The following is an 18,916-nucleotide window of genomic DNA, read 5'->3' as shown; positions in this document are numbered from 1 at the left end:
CTGTGGCGATTCATAACGAATAACATCTTAATAGGAGGAGACCACAATCCTGAAATGCTTTTTTCAGCTCTTCACAAGAAGCGGTTAATTAGCTATTGAATTAACTACGCACACCTTAATTAATCCACGACCAGCTCCTAACATGCCTATTAACAACCATCTGCTGTGCATCATCTTCTGCTGCTAACGTGTTCCCTTGGCGCTTTGGCAGTTAAATTCAGCTCTGGAAGGCTCCTCCATGTGAAGAAGGGAAGAAGACTATTCCCACCAGCTCCCTGCACAAAGGGCTGTAGGTAATGGTCAGTTTCCCAGAAAGCAAACTAAGAAGTGTTGAGAAAGGAGACTTTTCAAAAGATAATTCAGGGCCCTGTGTCAGAGCAGTGTAGGGAAATCCCTCATTCTGAACAAAGCATAGCATTACAGACATCATTCCTTACGGCTTAGTAATCTTTATTGCCCTAGTTTTTATGCCAGTGTTATGCCCTTGGAAGAGCTACTCAAAGAAGGATAATGTGTGGAGCCTCACATCCTTCATTTCATGTGTTGTCTGTGGAAATTCCTAGACTTCCTGGCCAGGCAGTCAGCGTTTGTGCTACCTTGGAGGTAATTCATCATCTAGGACAGCGAGAGAAATGTCCCATCCTTATCAACCACTACAGAAACATTTCAAAGAACGAGGCAGGTACTTGTCCTGACAATGATACCAGCTTCAAAATTCAGAGGGTTTTTCCATCCATTACCTGTTTGGGGTTACCTTTGACTGATTTATGTGTTTGCCAAAAAGAGAGACACGATCTTCAAGCTTTATTAAAGAAAGAGAATTGACTGCAATTGTAAAATACTCATTGGTTGGGGGGGACCCCTTAGGAGCTGCCAAGTTGGAGAAGAGTGAATTGCAGAAGACAAGTTCCAGGGTACCTTGTGTGGTCACAGCAATCAATGCACAACCTCCAACGAAAGGTTTAACTTTGGGAAGAAGGACTGGAGAATGGCCCACCCAGCAATGAAACCACAAACAAGAAATAATGAGAACTTTGAAACCTTTACTCTTCCCAATATCCCAAGATTGTTGAAATTGCCATTATAGAATCTGATGTTGCACTTACAACATGACTGTGTTTGAACACTGGACTTGCAAACAGAAGGAAGTTGGTAGGAAATTAATTTATGTCTAGATCAACTGAGATGTGCCAGAGAACGATCACAGATCATTCTCTCTTTATTAATTAGATACAATTAAATGAGCTTTAGCTACAGCGCACTTCCAGTCTAGTCACCTGAAAAAGGTTTTTGTTTTAAGAAAGAAAATTAAATATGAATGGTGGTAACAAACAATTATTTCATTGCTGATGTATAATTGGATTCAGGGTTCTAGCTCTAATTAATCCAGAATGCTCACACCATGTAATCTAGATGACTGCAGCAATGAGGACTTCTCTTCATACTTAGATTTTCTCTGTAGCGTTAACGGAAACTAAAACACAAAGAAAAACAAAATAAGGCCAATTTTAAAGGCAAAATGGGTATACACCATAAACAGCTACATTCCAATACTGCAGGAAGAAAAAAATCTCACAGAATAATTTAAAACAGAAATTAACATTAATCCTTCTCTAAAACCATGTCTCTAAGAGCCTCTCCGAAGCACTTTGATCATACTGATGAGGGCCCTCCAGACTCCTTGGGGAATTTCCAACACCCACCTCTTTTATTTTCTCAGGCAGTCACAGGAAAAGAGGTTTTGGTCAAAGATGCCAGCATGTACGAGGCGAGTCAGGATGTCTCAGGCATAACCCCTTCATGACTCTGACCGCTCTGCTGAAGATCTTCACATGGTACTTTACGGCATTAACTTGGCTCGTGTTCCAAAGCTCCTAAGCTAACAGCATCAGAAAACGTGTATTTCCCCATTGCTATATAAATATTACCTAGGCAGACTCACAACTCATAAGTAGGGACTTCTGTCATGACCAGGCCTTCCAACTCCAGTACACTCAGCAAGCCCACACTCTTTTCTGATATATGCATATATATATGCACATATATATTCACTTCACATGCTACATAAGTTCTGTTTAACAGGACACTCGAGTACTGCCATTTCTCTGGAAACAGTTTCTCTAAACAATTATGTTGTGATGAGCTTCTTCCACAGTTTGTTTTCCCATTGACTCATGTTCACATTTCCAAAAGAAACGCCATTCATCTCATCTGAATTTCTGACATCCAGGATACAAGGGTGGTTCCTGTTCCATTTCATTTTGCATCACGCTAGCACTGCTGTAGCAATACAAGTAGTACGTCTGATTTTGTGTGGTTAATTAGTCCAGTTGCAACATCTGCACATAGTACAGAATTAAAGGGCAATAATTATAAAGATACATTCTTCCCAAAACCAGACACATCAATAATCATATCCACTGTTTGTAATTAAACGCTATCACTTAAACTTGAGACGTGATGTAGGTGGGAGAGACAACTGGCATTTTGTCAGCTCTCAAAAAGAATGCATTTTGCCATGTGTCCGGAAGCTGTTGTTAGGCAGCAGAGTAAATATGCATCCATACCCATAATGCAATACACTAGATTTACACTAAATTATGCTCGAATATCAGCTTAAAAGTTACTTTCAGCATAAAATCTAAGAGTTTTGCAAGCAACAAGTTAGGTTCCAAACCAAAGCAACCACAGATTACTTTCCTACAGGAGTGAAAAACTCAGCCAAAAGCAAGTTTAGTTCTTCTTCATTGCTTGATGATTTCTGGTAGGCAGCCTTATTCCATAACCTCCCAGCTAAGACTTCCCTTGCTTGTTTTTAACCACTTCCGCCAGCCAAGAATAAGAAGGCCAGAAGTCACATCAGGACAGCTGAGCAGGGTCAGGAAAGAATCTGAACAGCCATACTACTGGAGTGGATAAGGGTCAGAAAACAGTAGAAACCAGCTACAACCACAAGGAAAGTGTGGGAGGAGACTTAAGAGCAATAAGAGGAGAAAACTGCACAAAATAAGAGACCGGCAATAAGCGGGCTACTGGGGTAGATGGCAGAAAAAAATACATTACCTTGCCTTTTCCTTCTGGATATTTGTCTTATTTCTGCCCAAAGCATTGAACTCGTGTTTCCCTTTTGACTATTCTCAAATAAAAACAAAAACCCATAGTCACTCACATACACACACGCACAGCTCCTTACAGGCCTAGAAGCAGCTGGAGGACTGGAGACGAGACAGGCTACACTTTTTCGACTACGCAAAGGCCTCCATTTCAGTCGCTGTAGTTCTGCATGGCCATGAAGCAGAGAGCCAGTACCTAATCTACAGACGTGGCCCTTGTGTTCGTCACTGTTAGTTTCCCTACCCCAAGCAGAAACACATCTGCCTTAACACCAACTGAAGAGACATTTGATTAATCTGGAGTTCAATAACTAGTCAGGTTAGTGGTGAGTGCACATTTCTTTGGCATCGCCTGCTTTCCTTAGGCACCTTCCAGTCAGAGGCTTGGGGCAGTAACCAGCAAGGAATTAATCTAGGAATTCAGTCACATCAAAACCTCAAGTCATGGAGTTAGAAGAAAGCAGAAGCAAAGGAGAAGGAGATGGGAGTAGCACACATTGGGCAAAAACTACAGAATAGTTGGAGATGCAACACTCTATTTAATACATCAAGGTTAAACAAAGTGCACGGATACTGTTCTGTGGTTGAATCAAGCCAGCCAGAGCGAGACTGCTGAAGGAAAGCAAAATAAAGTCTAGGCAGGAAGAAAAAGAGCAGGCTGATCTTCAACACGATTCTCTCCCTTCACAAAAACCGCTTCTTTTTATTCCCAAATTTGCCACCCACCTTTTTCTTTTTCCAGAAGAAATCACCTCTAAAAAAAAAAACCTTGCAAAATTACAAAATCCTGTAAAGCTGGGAATGCTTACTTTAAAGGTTACATATATATATATATCAATATATATATCCATATTTTTGAAATGAAATGCTGCTGCTGAAATTATGAGATCTGTAACATTTGAATACAAAACAAACCACTGCCATCTATTTGCAATAACAGCATCTTTAGAACTTAGAAACCGTATCAGTGCACAAGTTTGGCCAGCATTTTAATTTTAAGGTATTTGAGAATTTACTCTTTGGCTAAGTTTCACAAGATATCAAAATGTTTGAGGGTTTTGAATAAGCCCGTGAATAAGCCCACGAAAACTTGTGTTCCTAACCCTAATTCTTGCATTTATTAAGACTCTAAAACTAGCTGTTACTCTGGTTCCCTGAAAACTGAACAATGTGCCAAGACCATCCTCAGCCCACACGGAATTATGAGGCCACCCTCCCTGACCTAGCTTTGAGGTTAGATGAGATAGACTGGTTATTCATTCTGCATACACTAAGATAATACAGTTCATTTCTTGCTTAATATCTCCTATCAGAATTCATGCAACAGTGTACTTTATGTGACTGGAACTTCAGGCTTACCTTCCAACCCAAAGTCAGTATAAAACGATGTTCTCGCATTCTTCACAGACAGCAATTTAATCCTGTAAGAGTGATGCCATCTCTTGATGTAACAGTGCTGTTTACTATGCCATTCAAGTGCCCTCACACAACACTGAGTAGGACCAATCTTAGCTGCATTAACTGAAAAGTAACGTTGAATGAACTTACAAGAAATGACAGCTCTCTCAAAGCCAGTGAAACGTGATTTATTTTAAGCCACTGCTAAAACAAGGACAAATTTAGTACAACCTGGAGTTTATAATCCGAAAACTGAATATAGTTAAATTATTAAAATGGCAAAACTCATCACCATTATACGAGACCTTCATATTCATTGAGTACAGTTACATAAACATTTATAGTTATTCAAACTGCTTTTGGTATACAATTGCGTCACTACCTGGGCTGTGAATTATCTTAGCACTGCACAAATAAGCAGCAGTTCCAGCAAATTATAATTTTCAGTATTAAATACTATTCAGACATTACAGCTGAACAAAGACCCTCTAAAACTACAACTCCAGCTATACAACAGGAATGTACAAAGATGGTATAAAATAAAGTGACTACAGTGGCTGGGCTCTGTACTTGCCTCTTCAGAGCTAAAGTATTGGACAGTCAAATTCTCGACAGTAGTGGCTCCTGTTGAAAAGCCACTAATTCTTACCCTAAGTTCAGTCCCAAATCTCATCTTTTTCTTTGCAAATCACCTCTGTAAAGCTATTATTTTTTTCGCTGGTGACACTGTTGAGTATTTACTGTGTTCCCATCTCCAACAGGATGTGACTCTTAATAGAAACAGTCCTAGATAAAGTAACATTAGACAACGCAACGTTTAAAATCCAGTACCATTTTGGGGAGACCTTATTAGTCTCGGAATGTGGGTTGTTAGGTTCACATTTTTGTTCTTTTTTAATTGTTTTCTTGTTGTTGTTTTTTAAAGCTTAAACAGTCATTTTAAACTCAAGAACAAAAATACTATGCAAATCGCTTTCAAGTACGTGGCCTTGACTCATGTTTCACATCCTCATTTTGAAACAGTAGATCTTCTTTAATTTTAGCACACGGCTTTGGTTTTTATGTGTACTTATGTATTATTTACGTACTCTGCTCTACATATTTACATTTGTTTTAAATATGGCCACTTCTAATTGTTAATTTACAGATAGAGGGATTGTTTTCAAAGCACTTTATTTTTTCTTTCTACAGTATCTTACAAAACATCAAAGCACTTCTATTTTTCAGCATACCAAATGTATTTATGTGGTGTTTGAGAGAAGGTGCTTTCTGGAATGGTGACATCATCGTATATCTTTTCTTAAATTAAAACAAAAAATATATATCACATTACCAAGTTGAGTTTCCCATGCAGAAAAATCTGCAAGATGAAACAAACTGTATTACACTGCACGTTTCGAAGCACATTTGTCTGCTTTAAGTGGACCAGAATGCAGTCCTCCATACAGATTTTACTTGCACTTCTGCATTTTGTGGTCAGCAGTTCTAAATAAATTCAGTAATAGCATTATACAAGGCTCACTGCAGAAAAGAGCAGCTATGTCACTAATATAACAGACAGGACCAGTTAGATAGAATCAAAGGAAGAATTCTGCAACAGCTATTAAAAAAATGGTTAAATAATGATGATTTTCTGAGGCTGGTTTGATTCCAATTTTAGTTTAAAAAAAAAAAGAGCATCCAGAAGAGAGGTTCAGAACAATTTGCATAGAAAAATGTGGTTTTTTGTTTGTTTGTTTTTTTAATAAAAATGAAGTATTTTGTAACTTTTCTCCTTGTGTTAATTTGGAAATTGTTCCTTTCCTTGCAGACTAATAAATCAACGTAATCCTTAACGTCAGTCAGTGGAGTAATGCAATGTATCTGATGCACTGTGAAACAAAGAATTCATTTATAGCACAACTACTGGCCACTTCTCAAATAGCTGGAAGCTTTGGGAGTTGCACAGACTTTTAATTTTTCATTAAAATAACTTAAAAACCATCAATTTTCTAAAGTCCAGCATACCAAATAGATGAGTTTCCTGTTTTCCTGGATTTTTTTTCCTCTGTTTTGTGTGCTGAAGTCTACTGACAGGTCTACACATGTACAGCATCATCAATATCGTTTTCAGCCTGGTTTCATCGTTTTTCAGATGTGCTGAAACACCATACTGGCATTACTGTATCCTCAGTCCTGAAAATTCACTTCAATGGGAATACCAAAAGCCAGAGCAATAGTTAGTTCTCAGGCGCTGGTTTTTGTGTTTTATTTTCTTGACATTTTGATTATGCAGTTAAATTTACGCAAGTTCATTACTGTTTTGTTAAAGGGAAGATGTTACCACCAGAGAATGGTTCAAAAGAAGCTGAAAGTCAACTTTCTCAAAGACTGAAAAAGAAGAAAGGAAAATGGGGGGAGAGGGAGAAAAAAATAGGAAGAAAAATTTGTATATCCCTTTACATTTACTAATTACTAGACCCATCTTCCACATATAGAAATAATAATAGTTTTCCCCTCTCCTCGCACTCTAGAGAAAGCTGATTCCTGTAACTTTGCATTGTATCACCTATAAAGGAGCAAAAGAGCCTGTAGTGGTTTTTTGGTCTTTGTCATGTGATCTTTCAATCAGCAAAATGGTAAGTCACATGAGGTAATAAACTATGACAATAACACAATTTTAATCTAGCAATAAGAATTCATGTTGTAAATTCATATAGGTGAGAACTAATACATAATACAGATACATCAACATATGTACTTCTGTGTGCATGCACATGTGTGAATACACATTTGCATATATAAACCTAACTCAGTTGGACAGGTAAACTCTGAGATCCAAGACAGGGTCCCTTTAGAAAACCAGATGACAAATGAAAACTAAAATAAACCAGGTCTCTGTAAGAAGACTTACACTGACTAGTGGAATGCCTTCCTGACACACAAAGACATTGCAAGAAAAGTTCTCTTACCAGTGTGACACTTTATAGTAATTCAGGACACAAGGAATCAGAAATGTACATATTGCACTATAACTTGTGAACAGATTTAAAGACATCAGTTTTTTTCCATTTGGGATCATACCCTGAAATGCACAACATACCAACAATGTGCTTTTCCATAACAAAGCCATTAAGATTCTTTTGTTTGCCCAAACTAAGTGAAACATCACAATTTGCTTTCAAGTGATATGAAGCTGAAGGTGGCAGCCTTGTAATTACGAGCAAGTGCCTTTTTCTAAAAAAGAATGTATAAAAACAAAAAAGCAAACCCCAAAAGAATAGGATATGTAAAGATCCAGATATTCCTTCAGACAGAATGGCAAGTCAGCAGTACTGGTAAGAAACATGACTAGATCGCTAAAAAGACTTGATTAAAAGTGCCTTTAAAAAATATTCAGCAAAGGTAGTTAAGAAAAATGAAAAATCAATTTGCAATAAATTTCTCCTTTAAATTTAAATTAGCTTTCCTTGTTAACACTTAAGTGCTCAGCAAGTAACAAAATTCTCTTTATTACTAAAAACAAAACTCATGTATGGAAGGTAAGAAGTAAAGAATTAGACTGGTCTAAAAGATGGCCACAATTCTTGGAGAAAGAAGATTCCATCTGCTATTTTGTATGTGAGACTCTCCCAGCTTTGGCTTGGATTACTTTTCTTCACAAAGGTTTGTATGGTGCTATGTTTTAGACTTGTGATGGAAATGATGTAACACACTGATATTTTAGTTGCAGCAGAGCAGTGCTAATGGAACTGCGGATTTCAGCTTCTCAAGATGACCTGTCAGTGAGGAGCTGAGGGACACAAGATGCTGACGAGGGACACAACCAGGACAGTTGATAAAGATTAACCAAAGAGATATTCTACACTATGTGGTGTTGTGTACAGCAATAAAAGATGGAATGGCAGGGAGGGTGGCATTTGGAGTCATGGTGGTTGTCTTCTCAAGCACCCATTACATATGAGGGAGTCCTGATTTTGCTTTGCTTGCAAGCGCAGCTTTTGCTGCACCTGTCTTTATCTCAAGCCATGAGTTCTCACACTTTGACCTTTCCAGTTCTCTTTGTCACTATGCTGTGAGGGGCAGTGAACAAGAAGCTGAGTGGTGCTGAGCTGCTGCTGGGATTAAACCATAACAAAGACTAACATACAAATTCTTCAGACATAAAATCAATACTACACAAGTATTTTGATACAAGAAACTTCAGTAAGAAATTTAGCAATTTAAACTTGACTGGCAAACTTCAGGAAACTTTGCTTCAGTTTTTAAGAAGCTCAGCTGCCCAGTCTGTCCTTCCAGAACTTACCAGCTCTACAATCAACAAAAGGGAACAAGTATTTGCACTTTAATTTCAGAGCAGACTCTCACATCTCCGAAAATTCAAATTGAGAAAGGCAGCTATGAAGGCAGACTTCACTAAGGGTCTGCCTGGGCAAGTCTATTTTATCCACTCCTGATATTTCTGCCCTTGTGCACCTAACACCTGGCCAAGATTGATAATTCTGGAAAATCCTGCTGCAGACCATGAGAAGAGGTTTTTCCAGAACCTAAGTGTTCATAGTCGCACCATGAATACAGAACAGGCACAAATGGGAAAGAGCAATCCTGGTGCAGTGGGAATCCTCACTATCCTGCCTGAGACTGCCTCCTCTGAACTACTATCACAGACAAGGTACTTTTTCATAACTATCTCAACGGTCTGAACACAGCAGTAAATACAAGTTATGCATGGGTGGGCAATGTTGATTATGGACTGAATAAACATACCATGTGCACAGTATCACAAAGCACAGCACAGATACTTAGACTTTCACCTCAGTCTTTTAAATGCTGACAATTACTTGAACATTCATAAATCGAATTTTACATTATATATCTACGTTCTTCCCATCTCCTTTTGAAAGAGGAATGAAGCGAAGAGTGGTGCATCTTTGGACTATTTCAGACGTTATCCAGAAGCCACTCAACCAAAGACTTATTAAGGGCTTGCTCTCCATCGGATGCCTTCTCTATCATTTCACAGTACTTCAACACTGCTTGCAAGAGATCTCCCACTTTCCAATCTCTTTCTCGCAGTCTTCTGGAAAGCTAAAGGGGATACAAGGGAAACACAAAACAAAATATTTTGACCAGCACATCCTGATTAACAGTTACAGAAGTTATTCTTGAAACATTAGCTCATAAAAGATCAGTTGTAACAAGTTAATCATGATTCCCACATCTACAAAAACAAAAACTTCCTCAAGGATCAAGCGCTTTTCACAACAGTTTCTTCTGGAGGGAGTGACATTTTCAAATGATCTGGTGCCATAGGTATGAAGGCTGTGGTTCATCAAGACTGCAGAAAACAGGAAATTCCGAACACAAGGTTAAGACATTTGCCACCCCTCCCATGCCAATAACGCACATATAAAAAGACAAAACTCAGTCTTAATAAAAGGATGTGGATTTTCCTTTCACAACATATAGTGTGGTTTGGGTGGCACAGATGCTACCCTCAACGGAAACGGCGCCTTCAGAGTTAGGAAATTATAGCATCTTGGAGAAGAGGAAAAGGTGAAGGTTACATTAAACTACCATTTGTGAATAGGGATCAGTGTAGCTGAAAACATTATTTTTTTCATTCAGGAGCCCAAGTAAGAAATTTCCTTTGCCTGTATGTCAAGATTAGCTACATATGGAAGAAGGCCTACCCTAAGATACAATGAATTTATCAGTTTGCCCAGGACTAAAAAATATTTAGTTTTAAATAAATATATTCTTGGTAGCTTTCAGTATAACCATTTAACAACAGTTTCAGCACGTACTTTATGTGCCTCTTGGAACTGTCAAGTTTTATTGCTCTCTATTAATAAAGTTTTAAAAAGTCGTTCAGCAGAATATCTTCACAGCTAACAAATTAAAGATTTATGGAGGTGTTTTAGGTTTTTTTTCTGAGACCTGTCAAGTATGAAAATTCTAGGAGGGGAGAAAAAAAAAATAAGAGTAGGACAACTTTTCCCTACTTCTTCACCTAAGTGTGATGTTCAGACTGCAGGGAGACAGGTGATAGAACTGTCAGGCAGAGTGTGAATACTGAACATTTCAGTCTGCATTCTCAGCTGTAATCAACCCAGTCCAAAAAAGACGTAGAAAACTGTTAACTTCTGAGTACAGGTTATCTTGAATAAGCAGAACCTCTAATGTTGAGGAGAATATATACTGAATGCTGACATTTCTTTAGTTAATAAAAATAAACAAACACATTCTACATAAGAGGAAGACAGAACCCTGAAGTTATTCCAATGAATTATTTGTCAATTTTAAAATACAGCACAGCAAACAAGAGTTTTATGGGCTACAAGAGGCAATTTTGTAAATGGTTCATAAAAGAAAGGTAATTTTTTTTTTATGCCAGAGAGAAGCTTGGCTGAAGTCCAAAGATGTACTTAGGCAAATACAGTTTGAAGTTTATGTCTAAAGAAAAATGTATCATCATACTAAATATGAGAGAGCTGTCACCTGGCTTTGCTTATCTTTGTGTTGTAATTGAGTTCAAAGTTCAGTCCCATATTTTCTTTATGACTGATGCTTCCTACTGTAACACGACAGAATCAACTGAGTTTACTCAAAACAGACACCAGAAATCCTAGAACAGTTAGATATGCTCTGATTAAAAATTATATGCATATGCACATATATATATATATACTTAATAGAGGCACTTGCATATCCATGCAGTCAGATCTTCTGGAATTTTTCTTCTCAAGACTCGTCTAATTGATTATCTTCTCGTTCTAGTAGCTAACCAACATATTTTGTTTCTTATACATGTAATGAACTTTTCTGCTTTGCTGAGTATAGTGTGAACTCTCAAGAGCTTATATCCAGTTTCAGCTAGTAACTACCAGCATATAGCAGGCACGGTATATTTTTATCTTTTATTCAGCCACAAAACATCAGTGGCTTATTATCCTGCTCTGATCAGCTAACATTTGCCTCTCCTCCCTTCCTGAAACTTCCAGCTGCTTAAAGTGATAATTACTGTTTTCAGTGTGATTTTAAAAGCCCAGGTTTACTCCTTATGTAACTGTGGTACCTTACCAAAGTAGTTCTGAGATTATCAAGCCCACAGAGCTGACTTCAAGATTATACATAAAGGTCAGTTTAGTTGGGGAAGACATCACAATGGAGAAGTCAGTTTAGTTTTCTGCTGGGCTACAGTGCCCTCTGGAGGTGCATCTAGTTTAGCGGCAAAACAGAGAATGACTGTTTCCAATTTAAGAATCTCAGTTTGGGACAGATCGTCAAAAATCAGCCTGAGACTAACTGTAAGACTTCTTGTATTGTACTGCTAGATATCTTGTTTCTATTAATTATAATAATGAAAGAACACTGGGGCCTTTCAGAAGAACATTCTTACTACAAGCATCCTTCCAGAAAGGTTTCATTCTCTGAACTTCAAACTGACAATTAAAAAGCAATTAATTTCAATCTTTCCTATACTGGATAATTCAAACAGGGACAAATTTTCATTCAAAACCAAAGAAACAGCAAAGGACACTGAGTCTGACTGACGCAACAGGTGATATTCAGATACACCAAACACTTGTCCCTCCCCAATGAGATGTGCTTTACTGAAGCCTCTTCTATCAAATTCAGCTTTCTCTATGGTAACATCAATCTCTAAAATCAAAACAGTCTTATTCAGTGCTTTTTCTTAACAGCTTTAGTTGCAGTTGCTTCCAGGAAAAAAAATAAAAATAAAAGAAAAAGAAAAAAAAAAAAAAAGAATCTAAACTTTGTAACTTAATTCTGATATGAAAACGTGCATTTGCTGGCATAAAAACTTGAGGACGAACATCACGCTATAATGTTAGAAAACTATTCGCATAAGCAAGTTCTCAAAAATGAGATTTAATTTGTATGCAATTAAACACCACTTTAAAAAATGCTTTAAAAAGTACATTTTTCACTGAACAAATGTGTTGTAGCTGCACCTTTCCTTGGAATAAGCCAAATAAAACAACTCGTGAGACAAGGTAGCTCAGCTTTGATTAATGCACTGTTATTTACTGTACATGCACAGACTAAACAGCCTGTTCTACCTCGAGCAATCAGGATTTAAATAATGATTTTCTCGCCAGCTAATATCTCTTTATTAGCGAGTAGAAAAGTAGAAACAGCTGATATAGCAAATAAAAATAAAGCAAACCCCACAAATCTCATCACACTCTTCCCTCCTCCAAAGTCCACCAAATTCAAGAACTTACTAAGACAAATTCCCTTGTAGCAGCATTGTGAAAGTGCAGATCAGACACCTCTGTTTCCGAAGCTGCCAGCCACTGGAGTGCTGCTCTGAGCTGGGGGTCCACTAGATTTGGTTCCAGGTCTATATTTAATATGGCTAAAGTCTTTTTTACATGCTCCAAACCTGACATTTAAAAAAATAATAAATAAAAACATTAAATCAATGTGGTGTTTTTTTTCTTCACCTTCAAGTTGAATACAGAAAAAGAATAATGGTAACTTATTTTCAACTTCATAGTGAAAGACCAGAACAGAGAAGGTAATAAGTGAACAACCTCTCTCAGACTGGAACAAGTTCAGAATTCTCTAAGAAGCAGAAAGTTTTAACAAGATTTGGTACAGAACTTAATTTGTACCTCACTAATTCACACATTCAAGGAGCTGCTCACAGTTCACTGTCTTTCATTGTCAATTATATGTGTTTTCTAAAAATCAGCAACTAACATATATTAAAATATATATTTTGGTGCTCTCTCAATGCACTCTCTCAAAATATTAATCTAAGAATATATCCAGACAGTTTAATGACACCAATGTCATAATGACCAACAGGGATAACAGGGTTATTTTGAAGGTTACAAAAGCAAAGAATAAACACAAAATAAATTGTGTCAAGTATACAGGTCAAGAACACCAATACGTGCTGGAACTGACATTACCTTCTACAGCATCCTTGGAGTCCTCATCTTTATCTTCTGTTCCATCACTGTATTTTAAAAATATAACAAAAATGTTAAAACAATATACATAGAAGAAATATAGTCAATCCTAAGACTGTACTGAAGATCCAACAGTAAAGACAGGAAGATCATAGAAGACTTAAGAAAAGACAATGAAAAGCTTTGCTTCTCACACCATTTCATATTGGAAATGTATTTGTCATCAAGTTCATGAGATTTACTCTTAGGGGAAAAGAGAAAAGGCAAGAAACTTGTAAAGAGATGTTTTAAAAGAGGACGAAAACTTGTTAATATTAAAGATGAAAGGTTTGCTTCATGTGCAAAAAAGGCTGAGATATCTTATATGACACGTATGAACAGCTATAGATTATCAGAGCTGCATGTTAAATGTTCTACAAATGTAATTTACCAAGGAATTTTGAGAGTTTCCACAAGCTAAATGAGAAATCCTGTAGGAAGCAAGCTCTAGTTTGCATGAAAAAAATAAATCCAAAGACTCGTAAACTGCAAGCAGGAACATGCATAAGTAGGATCTTTCATTTTGCAAGCAGAACACATTCACCAGCATAGCGCAGCAAAGTTTAACCATTCAGTATGGGTTAATTAATGAAAGAAATCATACTGTGATTAGATGTGAAGAGAGTGAATAACAAAAGCGTTAATAAGTGCCAAATCCTTATTTTCCAAAATGATGATTACATGCATTAATTATGAGGATCCCATCTGGTTTATATTCTCAACTCAACCAACCTGTCTGATGTTGGAAAGGATAAATTCTCCTCATACATATCCCCTTCTAAACCAAGACTGCTCCAGCTACTGCTGTTACCATTACTGCCAGGAGAAGAAGAGAACACAGCTGAACTAGAAAAGAACAATAGCTCAAACTTGAACCTTGGTTTTCCTCAGAGCTGTTTTGTCAAGACATTTAACACAAGAATATTGAAACTTCCTAAACACACTTACTGGAATAGAGTACTAACAAGACTGTCAGTCATTCAGAGCAACAATCTGTGTTATAATGCAAAAGTGGCAAGTTTCTGTATACAGGTAAAAGTATTAATTTGTACTCATTAATTTTCCAGCTCAATGCTAACAGTAATTCTGTCCTCAGGCCAAACCAGATTATTTGTCACTTACACAAGCTCAAAAATTTCAGTGATTGCATGCTGGAATCTGGGCTACAAGTACAATAGTTGCTTAAATGCTAAAAGTTCATAAAACTATACGTTGTGGAGCATAAATTAATTCCTTTCCTCTCCTCCTAAAAGCACAGCAGTGAACTCCAACAGCTGGGTGAAAAAGAATTCTTGGGGGGGAAACTAAAATAAAGAGAAACTTTTTAAAAATGACTTTTGAATACTGATCTCCAAGTCGGTTTTTATTTTATAAGAGAAAATAAGACAAAAAGATTATCTCACAGTTCACAAACACACTGCATTTATTCCATGACTATATTCAGTGTGAAGAACTGAAACAAGCGAGGGTGTCCTTACACTGATATGTTTTAGGCACAACTGTTGGCAGTTTGTTAGCTTTGTGCTTGCATACAAGATTGAGCTACTCATTAAACCACCTGCTTTCCAATTTCACACCTTTCCCAGAGTATGTCTGGAAGCCTTCTAAGAATAGAATTTCAAGACAACCAGTGCTCTGAGAAGCCTAAATCACCTACCACAGATGGTAGGACAAGCCATGAGGCATTTCAGAGAAATACTACTTAGCTCTTCAACTAAGTTTTGTGTGGCTGCTAAAGCTCTTTTTCACAAGTTCTGCTGATGGCAAATAGTAAAATTTAAAACAATAAATGGTAAAAGGGAACATTTCAAGAGGCAGATATTGATCTTTTTCAAGAAGCTGTCAGTAACGGCACCACCTATTAGTGTCCTTTGCTTCCCAGTGCGGGTGCATTTAAGCACATGAAAGTATTTCCACATGGTGATGGCAGGTTAGCAAGCTTGCAATATGAACACATACTAACTGAAGGGGAAAAAAATAAAATTAAAGAGCAGAAGCTTTCAAATAAATCAAAGTGGCCCTAGAATTGCAAATAAACCTATTAAAATGCACAAGTCAAAAAATAAAAGCACTAAAGGCAGTTACCAAGATGTTGCAATTACCTGTTAGATTTACATAGGAGCTGCAAATCCGGTCAAGAACATTTTTCAAGCTACTGTTTGAGGCTATCATTCAACATAATAAATATAATATTAATCTTGGTTCTGAATCATATATATAGAAAAGAGATTTTAAACACAGTCCATTGGTATCAACACTCTGTGCTCAAACAGCCTCTTTCTTTGAGAACTGTAGCTGATTGACATAAGTGGAAGTTAAAGCTGCCCCAGTTCTCAGACTAAAGGAAAAAGTATTAACAAACTAATTGAATGGCCTCATGCATAGTACTGTTCTGGGGAGATACACTCATAGATTTTACAGGTCAGCCTGGGTCTGAAAATACAGTACACTAAACATAATTAACAATGTGATTACAACGTAATAGCAACATAACAGATGGTTTTGTTTGAGTTTTGTTTGCTTTGGTAATGTGACCTTTAGTTCAGCATCTTAAAGTCAGTCTCAAAAATAAAGATCTGCAATGACAGAACAAGCAATAAACAAAAAAAGGTATTATAAGTGCTTCTATAAGGCTTCATGCTGCTCCTCAACACAAATCACCATAATAATTACCAGAAAGAAAAGCTGTTTATACATATATATATTATATATATAGGAACTGTATCATCTGCTTCAAGATTTTGTATTACGTTCGTAATATAGTCAAAGGCAGGAGGCTTCTGTTCTGAAGTATAACCTCATCTGGATGCTCTGACCCATACTCTGGAAGACATAGAGTCTATACCTACAAATAGCCTATACCTACAAATGAACTAGAGAAAAAGCCTAATGCTACTGTGTGTCTAAACTTATGCTGCCAGCATTAGAAAATGTAAAGCAAACAATATGGAAATTCCCCTGAGTAACTAATTGTAGTGAGGCTAAAAAGAACTTTAATTGGCATTTCCATTCAAATGAAACTACACAGATTATGCTTTGATAATTCTTTCCAACATGTGTTGCTCCCCAGCTTACAGCTAGCTTAACTCTCTGTAAGTACTGAAGGACAGTTTTTATATTGACCTGAGATCATGAAGGAAAAAAGAGAGAGAGAATATACCTCTCTCTTATACGCCTACCTGTGCAACATGGTGTAGGGAACCTGCTTTGGCAGGGGGGTTGGACTCGATGATCTCTAGAGGTCCCTTCCAACCCCTACAATTCTGTGATTCTGTGAGTTGGAAGGGACCTCTGAAGGCCATCTAGTCTAACTCCCCTGCAGTGAACAGGAATGTACACAGATAGATCAGGTTACCCAGTGCCCCCAGGTTTCAGATTGGTATTGACATATTACATATAATTAGTGCAATATTTTTAAAACAGATAGCATCATGCAATTAAGATTGAATGCCATTTTCTTGTTATACTACACAGTTTATGCTAAATATATGTGTATGTGTGTGTAAAAGCAATAAATCCTCTGCACCACATAATTCCTTATTTCCTAGGATTAAGATACCACTTGTATACTACTATTACTGAAGCTTGTGCTATGATAGAACCTTCTTCTCCACAATGTCTTTTTGCTCAGAACCACAACCCCCGATCCTCTCACGTCCACCTGTTAGAACTCAGCAACACAAACACACACAGGTGATCTTAACAATCCACAGCTGGTCCTGTAAAGCCAGCTGAGCCATTTGTGCATGCCAGTTTCTTCTGCCAATACCTTGCTAAATTATGTCTCCCCTCCCCTGAGTTATATGCCAATTTAGGTCATTCCTCCTCTAATTAACAAAGTGCCTTTAAAATCGCACGAAGTAACATCCTTTCCACTTAAAGCTGCCTTGGGAACTACAGTAAAAACACCGTGAGCACAACAGGTCCAGACTTTACATCTTTTTTTTTTTCCCTGGTATCAATTATCTCATATTTTATTCACTGTTTGTAACTGTCAATATGCTGATTCCTCTTTCCTTACACTCTGAATTCCACCAGTAAGTCAAATTTATTTCCACTCATCCGACAGACGATGCATTATTAAAATATCTTTAAGGCAATATTTACTTTTATAGAAGTATTTCACTGTACGAGAGAGAAATTGTAGCATTGGTTTGATTAAAATATTTGCTTAAGCCAGACATGAGAAAAAAAAAAAAAAACCTACAGTTGTTGAATCAGTTTCAATTTGATACCAAATAATTTATGTGTACATTACATGGGTGTAAAATAAAAAGAAAACAGGCCCTCATTTCTGCTGTTCTTCATCAGAAGTGCTGAACATTCTACTGAAGTGATATATCCTTCATGCAAAACTAAGCTCACTCATTCCTCATATGTTGCCTATAAAGAAGCTAGGGCCACAACTCACTATAATTATCTCTGGCTACAGAAACGTTGCAGATGTTTAAAACCCCTGTATTAATTTAGCTGGCTATCAATCAGCAACTGGAATTGCAGCAAGAAGCTGTAGAAAAAGTTAATATCCTAAACAGGAAAGTTCCAGTACTGCACACCTGTAAGTTTCTGGTTAGTAACACATGAATACACAAGCAGTTAACAGTAAGAATAGCTGATAAATTCAACCCCTAAAAACAGCTGTTCAAAGCTCCTCGTGTAAACAGAGCACATTTGTTCCCCTCAAGAACAGATGAATTTACATAAAACGTATCAATTTTTAATTGGAGAGCTAAATAAACACTACTTCCAAACTGTATTTTACATATGCTGTTTTTAAATATCTGCATCTTTTACAAATATTTAAGTTATACATACACACTGCTATTTGATGCAACCCTAACACAAGTGACAATGTAAACTACCCATTTTACACTTAAGATATTGTAAATATTTGTGAACAAAATATTTGGGAGGAAAACATCAATTCAAAATAGAACATTAGAGCCAATTCAATATAAAACTCATTGCTTGCTGAAGACAAAATAACCTCCCTTCCCTCATCTCCCCAGAGAAAACACACACTTGATACCACATTTCTTCATGCCAAGGTAACAGCAGTAACTGTGCTAACATATTTATAGTTACCTGTCACTGAGATGAAGAAAACTGCTGCTCTCATCAGGATGTTCATCTTCGAAACTTAGATTTGACCAGCTGCCAGTGCTATCATCACCAATACTAAGGCTCATCTGCTGGCTAACAACAGATTCAACAGAGTGAAATCCTTCTCTTCCAACAGTGCTAAACAAAAAATGAAGACAAAAACCATCACTGCGTTTTGTGTCAAATCTGTTTAAATTCACTTACAACAATTTAACACTTATTTCAAGGATGATAATTTCCAATTTATCAAAAAAATACAAAATGGAGCAACCAAATGAATCTGACAGAGGGAATGGCACAAATAATTCTCTCATTCAGAAGACTGTGCTATAAAGC

The 18,916-nt window shown here is 37.0% G+C and overlaps 1 protein-coding gene across 4 annotated transcripts in view; it reads right to left on the bottom strand.

The window, feature by feature from the left end:
- Positions 1-4,683: 4,683 nt before the first annotated feature.
- Positions 4,684-18,916, bottom strand: part of AKAP11 (A-kinase anchoring protein 11) — a 35,882-nt gene continuing 21,649 nt past the window's right edge. For 2 of the 4 annotated variants that reach the window (XM_015851729.3, XM_085554309.1), the window contains exons 8-12: positions 18,563-18,718; positions 14,210-14,323; positions 13,439-13,485; positions 12,743-12,903; positions 4,684-9,578 (exon numbers count right to left, since the gene is read on the bottom strand). In XM_015851729.3, coding sequence (XP_015707215.2) covers positions 9,432-9,578; positions 12,743-12,903; positions 13,439-13,485; positions 14,210-14,323; positions 18,563-18,718 — 625 coding nt within the window. In that variant the 3' untranslated portion in view covers positions 4,684-9,431. The remainder of the gene's footprint in view (positions 9,579-12,742; positions 12,904-13,438; positions 13,486-14,209; positions 14,324-18,562; positions 18,719-18,916) is intronic. The other 2 variants (XM_015851731.3, XM_015851732.3) reach the window with 2 other exon arrangements.

The sequence above is a fragment of the Coturnix japonica genome, chromosome 1, assembly GCF_054131305.1.
Source record: "Coturnix japonica strain WE chromosome 1, WE-NBRP24, whole genome shotgun sequence".
NCBI lineage: Eukaryota > Metazoa > Chordata > Aves > Galliformes > Phasianidae > Coturnix > Coturnix japonica.
This window is presented reverse-complemented; position numbering and strand designations above follow the sequence as displayed.